The sequence below is a fragment of the Corvus kubaryi genome, unplaced genomic scaffold, assembly GCF_017639235.1.
Source record: "Corvus kubaryi isolate FWS band 111438036 unplaced genomic scaffold, C.kubaryi_AGA036_p1.0 37266, whole genome shotgun sequence".
Classification (NCBI taxonomy): Eukaryota; Metazoa; Chordata; class Aves; order Passeriformes; family Corvidae; genus Corvus; species Corvus kubaryi.
In genome coordinates this window covers 7,775,790-7,785,054 of record NW_024581081.1, presented here as the reverse complement: position 1 = coordinate 7,785,054, position 9,265 = coordinate 7,775,790, and the positions used below count along the sequence as shown (strand labels likewise).

Here is a 9,265-nt window from a genome sequence, read left to right as displayed (position 1 = left end):
CCTGACTCAGAGATAACTCCCTCCGGACTATTCTCCTGTTAATGAGCCTAATCAACACTTGGCCTCATGACTCGTTACCCCATTGTGAGATGCTCCGCCCAGAGGGAGGAACCAAGCATCCCATCGTGGATATAATCTGAGGCTGAACACCAGAGACACCGGCTTCCCACTGGATTTCCAGAGGACAGGAGCTACACAGCCACCATTGGACTTCCTGAGGAAGAGCAGACTGTTTTACTACAGGATCACCGCTTCAGAGGACTGCAGCCACCATTCTACCAGACTGCTACCACCACCCTGCCTAACAGGGTGTCAGGTTGTACCTTGACTCTGTCAGTTTGACAGTGTTTTCTTTTACCTTTTTTTTCCCCTTTTCTTTAATTTCCATTAAATTGTTATTCTGACTTAGTGCCTCCCACTGGTTTGTTTTCAAACTAGTACAAAGACACAAACAGTTCACAGTGGTGTGCAAAATATCTTAGCTCATGATGGTGGCAATTTTTAAATCGATCATATTAGTTACCCACTTAAAAAACTTGGTTTGCGGTCCTTATCTGTCCTCTTTGTTCTCTTTTCCTCTCTTCTCCTGTGCCTCCTTCCCTTATCTGACACTTGTAAATACTTGTTCATCTTTCACAGAAAGTGCTTGGTTATGACTACAGTGTAATGTGACAGTTTAACTTTTTGATGCACTTGCTTTCTACTCTGTGCTCCCTGTCACTTTTTTAGACTTCAGACTCTCAGGGCAACTCATTTTTCACTCTCTTTAATGCACAAAGACACTGTTCTAGAGCACTCTCTTTTAGTAAGGTTGAGAGATTTGAAAAGTATCTTTTGGCAAATAGTTGTTTCTAGATTTTGCAAATGGCTTTGAAAGCATGGCTAGCTAGCTGTTTTATGGAAGTGCTGTACCAAGAATGATGCTATTTGTGTTAAAATGGGCTTTTTGTGAAGTCTCAGGGATTGTGGGACACACGTACAGTATATTGCTATGAGAGAGTAAGCTGAAAGACTGTGGTTATTGGTGATTTTACCTGAAATTTAGTTTGAGATGTGCTTGATCACTGTACATTTATAGTGGTTCCATTAGTTCCTGGATTCTTTACTTTGCACCTTCCTCCCAAGAGAGGTGTAAGGAATGACAATTCTTATAATGGTCTCTTATAATGGTCTCCCAGTTTGAAAGTCTTTTTCCTTGAATTTCATGGATGTGGTGTGAATTAAGGAAGAACTTAGGCCTAATGTTTTATTTACTTGCATTTATTTAATTGTGTTCCTTTTAACTTGCATCTTTTTCAGTATCCTTATCCATCTCCTAACTTGCTTTCCAGCAGTCTTAAGTATGACTTTACATTTGAAGTAAACTATGAATTCAGGCATTCATTATGGTGTTTGTGTGTGATACTCACTATTCCTCTGTCCTCACCTTCTCATTTCATATTTATTTCAAAAAGTATGAAATGCTGAACATTTTTTAGCTTTTGGTCAGCATGGAATAGTAAATTCTCAGTAAGAATTAATGTGAAAGCATGACTTGGGACCAGCGGGTTGGAGTATAGAGGCATATCTCCACATACCAGGTCATTCCAAAACAAGCAGAAACCCACAGAATGGAACACTGGACACAGTGAAATCAAGACTCCAGTGTGGAGAACAAATAATTTCCAAGAAAATGTTTTTTCCCTGTGTGTGTGTTTTAAACTCTGTGTTAGACTCTGGGAAGGCACCTTCATGTTACAGAAGGTACCTTAGGTAGCTGGAAAAGGGCGCTTGCTGCACTGCCTATGCTCAGGATCTGTCCTTGGGCAGAGATTAGACAGGGTCACCCTGATAATAAAACTGTGTAGCATTGAAGAGCCACCGATTACATGCTGGCAATGGGTGATTTGGCCCTGCTTGCCTTCCTCCCTTTCCTTTCCTTAACACCTCTTTGGTAAACAGTAACAGCAGCAGAAAAAAAAAAAAGAAGGTTCAAAGAGCTGCCTCGACATTTTAAAAGTATAATGAAATCATCTGTGTTACCTTAACTTGCAGTTTTCAGACTCTGCTATGCTTTTTTTTCAAACTCTGGCCACTTCAGTCTTTTCTACACCACTGAGTCCATTTCTGGGGAGTGTCATCTTCATTGCCTCGTACGCACGACCAATCAAGTTCTGGGAGAAAAACTACAAGTAAGGCTATTCAAAAATTTCTACCCTTGTTATTTGTTAGGGTTTTGCTCTCATTAGTTTCATTTCTGGTGGTATTTTTGCTTCCAAAGGTAATCCTTAAATTAGGGCATGACAGGTTAATCTTTGAGTCTTGTTTCTGGTGTTTTACTTTTTCATAGTTATTTAGCTATTTCTTAAAATGTATTTAAACAATTACCAGTATGTTACAGATGAGGTGTCATGTTGCATTTGTTGTACAGACACACAGTAACGAAACTGTGAAAAAGAAAAAAGCAGTAAAACTCCCAGTTGTCAGCCTTTTTTGTCTTGCTAGCTAGTGCTAGCAGCTAAATCTGTGAAGCCTTTGGCACTGGCAGTCAGACTGCATAAATACATTTTATACTAACTGGCCTGATTAAATGCTACCCTGTGGGATGCAGCAAGTAACTGCAGCTGCAGAACAGTGATACGAGGCACAAAGGGAAAATTGCATTGGCCAAGTCAGGGCTTGGCTGCACCAGTGAGAAGGGCCATACACTTACCACACCTCTTGTGTTGGTGCCGCTGCTGTCTCTTAGTTTGAAGAGTTTTATTTTGTTGCATTTTGACTTGTGTCAGTGAGTGAATATGTACTCATCTATAAAGAAATTAGTCAGACAAAGCCAAGTCGTATAAAGAGGCTTTGTATTCATTTCTGAATGTGATGAGATTTGTGGAAGCCTTTCGATGGGAGCTGAGTTTTGTACACTGGCACTAGATCTTAACAAAATTCTCTCTCACACATCTTTTTTACTGGGTCAACAGGTTAATTGTTTCAAGAGAGTGAAGTTGAGGGCAGTTGTGGAAAGGCAGGAAGCTACCACTAATCCCACAGATAGCTGTACATTTTTGGACGGAAACTTTGAACAATATTAAGTAGGAAGTGAGGATTTTAACATCTGCTACATTTTACTTCAACCGGAGCATTTTGAAAGCATGCAGTTCCCTTTCTAGGTACCAGTTAGAGAACCAAACTGCTGAGGGCACACCACTGCCATATAGTTAGGTTAGTGTCAAGTCTCTAGGTTATTGTCGAGGGAAATAGAGGGGGTCATTTTTATTTGCTTTTGGTTTGTCGAATCTTTTGATACAAAATGAACAGGAGATATTCACAGGAATTATCAAAAAATGGTTGATACTTTAACAAGGGTGTATGTGTGACTTGTTTTCATCAGTAGTGACTGACTGTGATTTGCACTAAGGGAGGTGAAGAAGCTGGTGCTAATAATTTTGCCAAGCAAGGTTATTATTATATCCATAAACCGTAAAACCTCAAGTGCAGAAAACCAAACCCTTTTAATACTTTAAGCCACCACTGCTTGTCCTTTCAAAATAAGCAGCAACTACAACTTCGTCTTCAACCTGAAGGTTTACGTTTTTTCTTTGTAAAAAATCATGCTTTGTTGCTTGTTAAAAGTTCTAGTGTATCTTCTATGATCTCACTTAAAACAAAAACCACAACCTTGCCTATCAAAAACCTTTCAGAAGTAGAAAACAGCCTTGTGGAAGATTCAGATTGTCATCAGAGTGAAATAAATCTTTGCTTGAACCTGTGGCATCTCAGAATATGTACATGGAATGACTCCTCCTAAATTTGTATTCATTCTATCTCTAGTCCTTCTGATTCTCCTTTGCCTTACTCCCATTTCACATGAGGAACTAACCAAAATGAATGAGAGTTGGACTGAAAAACTCCTGCTTTATTAAAAGGACACTGTGAAAAGACAGAAAAAGGCAAGGAAGTAGAGTAATTTTGTATTAAGAATAAGGAAATTTTCTACAAAATACTTCAAATAATTGAATGAACTGGATGGGCCTTGCCTTACTGCTTTGAATCTTGACTTTTCAGCATCTAAAAATTCAAAGGGATGGCATAATTGCTTTCTTTTTGAGCTGTGGAGTTAGATAGGATCAGGAACTTGAGCTGGAATGGAAAGTTGTTCTGGCTTCTGCACATCTGCCTGTCTTTGAGCTGCAGTCCCTTACAGCCAGATGTGCACCGAGTTTTAAGGTTATATAAGACAAAAGAGAACAAACAGATGGGGAAGTTGGTGTACAGATTTCTTTTTTAGACTGCATTGACAGTTTCCCCAAGTTCAGCTCCGGGTATTCGTGGAAAGTCACAGGTTCACTGCAGTGTAGTCTGAGATGAGTTCATATGAAGCAGAAGCTCTTGGAGATTTTTTTTTTTGCTGTTTCCATACCCACTGCTTGTTGACAGGAACTTCTGTCCAGGGGAAAGCTATCTTCAATGTACTTTATGTAGCTTTCTTGCCTGCTTTGCATACTCATTTTCAAACACTTCCTTGCTATATTGATGACTACGTTAAATTATCACATATTAGCTACAAATAGTTTATTTACACATTTTTCTGGAATTTAATCTCTTAATTGGAATAAATGAAAACAATTGTGACAAGCAGTCTAGATATCAAAATTGCTTTTCTTTCAAGTCATAAATTAGATTGCTTTATTAGATTGTCATTTGTGTTCATCAGTATTTGCATACTTTTCTGCTGTCAAGCAAACTTCGTTGTTGTTTCATTTAAGGAAAAATTACTTTTGCATCTCGTTTGGGCCAACAGCATGAAATTAGATGAGGAAAAAATATCCCGTTCATTTCTGGTAGAGTGAATCCAAAGCTGAAACATTGGACTTTAGCAAGTACGGAGTACCATGTTTATTAATAGAACAGAGTTACTAGGCCAGTAGTCTGAGTGGTGAGCAACTGATCCATCTGTTCCTTGAAGTGTTTGGTTATCCTTACCTGGTGTTTTCTGAGTGCACACACATGTGTCTTGCCGTTCCAGGTTTCTTTTAGTCCCACTTTTTCTGCTGGCTAAAGAGGAGTGTGACTCCTCAGGTTTCTCTGACTGAGCTTCTGCCATTCTAAATGATGCAAGCTGGAGCTGACAGTCTTGGAGAATTAAAATGGTGGCTTGCTTGTTTGTGCAAGGAGCTGAAGGACTCAAGTGGGTAAAAAAAGAAAAAGGGATTCATTTTGATAGTAAGCAAACTGTGAAATTCCTAACAGGCTCTTCAAAATTCAGGACTCACACTGTGCCTGTTTGTGCTCTTGTGGTGTGTACACAGAGCATGGGTGTTCTTCCCTGCAGTCAGCAGATGCTGTTTGTTTTTAGTGTGCCCTCTCCATGCAGAGTCTAGTACACCAATACATCACTGAGGTCACGGATCTTTTAGAGGGGAAAAGGAAGGCTGACTAAGAAGAAGGAAAAATAAGGCATTAAGGAAGGCGAATGAGGAACTCTTGCAATCGCAGTTTCACAGCTTTTGCTGCCATGGTTGTTGAAAGGGGAGGGGCGTCAAATGAGAAGCTGGGCTGCTAGTCATGAGCTGGTTACCTTGTGGGAGTTCAACTGTGAGAATTTTTCTTTCTCTCCCTCTCTCTGTTATTTTTGGGGCTTTTTGTTTTTTACAAAGGAAAGTTTGCTGCGACACTGGTTTTGTCCAGCCATTGGCCTAGGTCCCGCTTCCCAGCTTGAAGAGTGCTCTTTTAGTCCCTATTTTCACAGCTGTTGGAATGATTAGGCTGTAGATGTCAGAGAGAGAAAAGGAAATAGCAGTAAATCTTGTTTAATGTATAGGCGCTTTAAAGCATAAAGTGTTTGTCCAAACACTATTGTTCAATTCCTCTGCCTTTGCTTTTTTTTCTCAAATACTTTGTCACGTTGCAGCCTGACTCTGTCCTTCTCCTCCCTTCCTCTTATCTTGCTTTGTATCTTGGATATGACAATGACAGAACAGAATAGGAAGTTTACTTTTATTCCCCAGTGGATCTAACATCTGGATCACGTGGAACAGCCTGTTTGTTCTCTGCTGCAGCTGTGACCTGTCCCCACAAACAGCAAACTGCCACCAGGAATCTGGAGATTTCACTGTTTACAAGCCGCTTGTCTCTCCTGCACCTTCCTGTTTCTATTCTTCTGTTTCACTGCCTATTTTTGGGTAAGGTGCAGCTTGCATTTGCTTTGAAGCACCTTGAATGAATTACAGTGCGGTGTAACTGAATTAATCAGGTGTCTCTAAAGAGGCTGTGATTAAATTGCCAGTTATCTCAGACTGGCATTACAGGATGCCTCTCTGTGTTTGGGACTGTGTGAGCAAGCCTTTATTTTCTCCATCTTTTTGAAAAGTGTATCACTGTGTTATTGTTCCAGTCATTGTGGTCTGGAAAATAACCACCTGTAGGGTTAATACAGCTGGGAATGGAGAGTGAGGAAAACCTGCCCTGCTTCAATTGTAGTGCAGATGGCTTTTTCTTCTTTTTCCCTGCCAGCTCACTTAACCTGCCCATTGCAGACAGCCTGCAGGTGGAGTGGGAAGAGTTTTCCCAGTGTACACATAATTCTGGTTGACCCCACATTATGCACACGTGTGGGAAACGGAGCTATGAAAAGTACCTGTCTGCTCCCTCCCTTTTTCCCCATAAAATAACAGGCCTTCCACTTCCAAATGCTTATTTTTAACACATGCTGGTGCCTCTGGTTTCCCTGTGAGCCTGCTCATCTCTTACAGCTGTTAAAACCCCTGTTCCAAACACAAAATGTCATTCACCCATAACTGTCCAAAAGCCTTGTTTGGAATCTGCACACTCAGACCTTTCAAGTTGCTCTTTTTAGGACTGGATTTCTTTTTTTCTTAGTTTTTTTCTTGCTGTGTTGTTTGATTTTTCACATGTTTTTAGACCTCTGTAGTAGTGATGTTTACAGAGGAACAACTGCAGCAGATGTTTATAGTTCAGTAATGCCTTGGACTATGATTTATAGTGAATAGCATAACTTCAGCATTTTTTCCCCCCTTATTGACAGGAAACAGTGTTTGCCTTATTTTGTCAAATATCGTTTCAGATATGTTATGTTCTAACTACTGTCACTGCCCTACTTAGGGTGCAAACTTTCTTGAATATTTCCAGCTACCTGGTCTGAAAGCCACATTGTAGCCTTGAGTGTTCCTGTTCATTGCAATTGTTTTAGTTTCTTCCAAACTGATTTTATTTCTCTGCTAATTTTTGTGTTTCTCTCTGGCTGCCTCTATTTCTATACTGTTTTTAGGAACTGACCAGAAAGAAGCACTGTATTTGTGTTTGCTCTAGAGTGAGCTGAGGTTCTAGTGCTTTTGTCCACAGCTATTACTCATTGATGATTGCTGGCCCCTTTGGTGACCATGGTTCTTCTAAGAGAGGTCTTTGCTGAGTTGGCCTCAGGGTTTTTCCAGGCTTTTATTGAGAGTTGAGTTAATTTAGAACTCTTCAAAATAGTATAAATAAGTATCAGCATGTAGATAAATCTGAAATAGGTGCTTATTAGTGCATGGGACTTACCAGTCAAAACAAATAGCACCAATGATGAACGGTTTTTAGTCTGAGTTTTTGGGATGTTGTCTCCAAATCAGAAGGGCCTACTGGTCCTGTTTGCAAAGCATGTAGAATTTGGTGAGGGTCTTTCTGGAAACTTCAAAGGTCATGAGGTCTGTGAGAATCCAGCCTATACTGGTGTACTACAGCCTATACTGAGGTTTGCTTGGCCCTGACTCTGTATCCTTGAGTGTAGCATTCATGCAGTTGTGAGTGGCAGTCCCTGGCTGGCAGCAGTGCAAAAGTTGAAGTGTTAGCAAGCTGCTGCTATTTTTCCTTCATTGCTCTTCTCTTAAGATTGGCAGATTTCCCAATAGAGGTGATTTTTTTTTTTTGGAAAAACATGCTCCTCTCTTTAAACAATGAATATAAACTGGTCTTTGGGAAGTTATTCCCTGTTCTTCAAGGGCATTTTTGGCCATGATTCTGGCACTGGGGGAGAGAATAGAGAAAACCAAAATATTTGAAGAACAAAGAGTATCTTTGTGTGCACTTCAGGCTTAATTTTTCATGAGCTCTCTGAAACTACATGTTACTCATTAGACTTCTTCATCTGAATGTCTTCTCAAGACTTCCCTGTCTGCTCCCTGCTGTAATGTCTAACCACTCTCTATCTTGCACACCACCAGTACTGCCCATGGACTTGTGCCTGCCACACTTGCCTGGTTTGGGAGTCTTTAATCCCTTTCAGCATAGAGCTCTGCAGAGTGACAAAGCCATGGCATCCAGGTGTGGGAGGTGTTGCTTCAGGTACAGCCCCAGGCTAAAAGAAGCCCTGCTAGAGACTACCTTCCCTTTGGTGTGTTGAGCTGTGATCTCCCCTACAGCAAGTGACCATGTGTGCCCCTTTGGCCACTTGCTGTAGTATGGAGCTGTGCACACCTCCTCTCCAACCCACCCCTCACCTCATCACTTGACTCCATGTGTGGCGTCACACTGAACTGTGAAAACATGAGAAAGGATGGGCAAGGAAAACCAGGCACCTTTAATCAAGTAGGTCTGGTATTAAAATAAGTGTTTTCTGAGTTGCCTGGAGTTTCACACTCAAGGGAGGCTATACAAAATTCAAAGAGGTAGTTTAACTGTTTGGCAGTATCTCTTTAACTGGTAACATCTCTTCTCAAATTTTTGCCCCTGGCAGTCAATAAAACAAATTGAGACTAATTGAATAGGAGCCATATGTGTGATAATTAATTGGGAATGTATTGTGATTCAGTGCTCTGTCGTTCCCTGCCGAGTTAAAGATGCATTCACAACTCCATTTCACTGAATCATTCTAAGAGGACAGAGTAAAGACAGAAGGGAGACATCAGAAAGGGAATGCATGCTGAGATCAGGAGGAACACAAGTAGAGATCAAAAGTGTAAGTGGCATAAATGGAAAGGGAAAAGGGTGGGTGGGCAAAAAGAAAAAGGCATGCAGTGAAATATCTGAGGGGGCAACCCAACAGAAATGGGTAAGCAGCAAAGACCTATAGAGGAGAAGAAATCATGAGCATGGTAGAGGAGGGCTTTTAAATATATATTTGGAAAGGAAGGTAGCAACAGGACATAATAGACAATAATGGACATCCATCAGAAATAGGGCACGTGATGTTTTAAGGGCATATGTGGCTATACAGTGGCACTAAAGATTTATAATGCTGTTCATCTAGTAATTAGCTTCCAAATTATGTAAATCTAATGAGATCAAGTTAACTCAT

General features: G+C 40.5%; 1 protein-coding gene across 3 annotated transcripts in view; it reads left to right on the top strand.

Moving 5' to 3' along the window:
• The window catches only part of PCNX2 (pecanex 2), a 152,160-nt gene that overhangs the window by 95,544 nt on the left and 47,351 nt on the right, over window positions 1–9,265 (top strand). For all 3 annotated transcript variants that reach the window (XM_042025252.1, XM_042025253.1, XM_042025254.1), the window contains one exon: window positions 2,042–2,171. In XM_042025252.1, coding sequence (XP_041881186.1) covers window positions 2,042–2,171 — 130 coding nt within the window. The remainder of the gene's footprint in view (window positions 1–2,041; window positions 2,172–9,265) is intronic.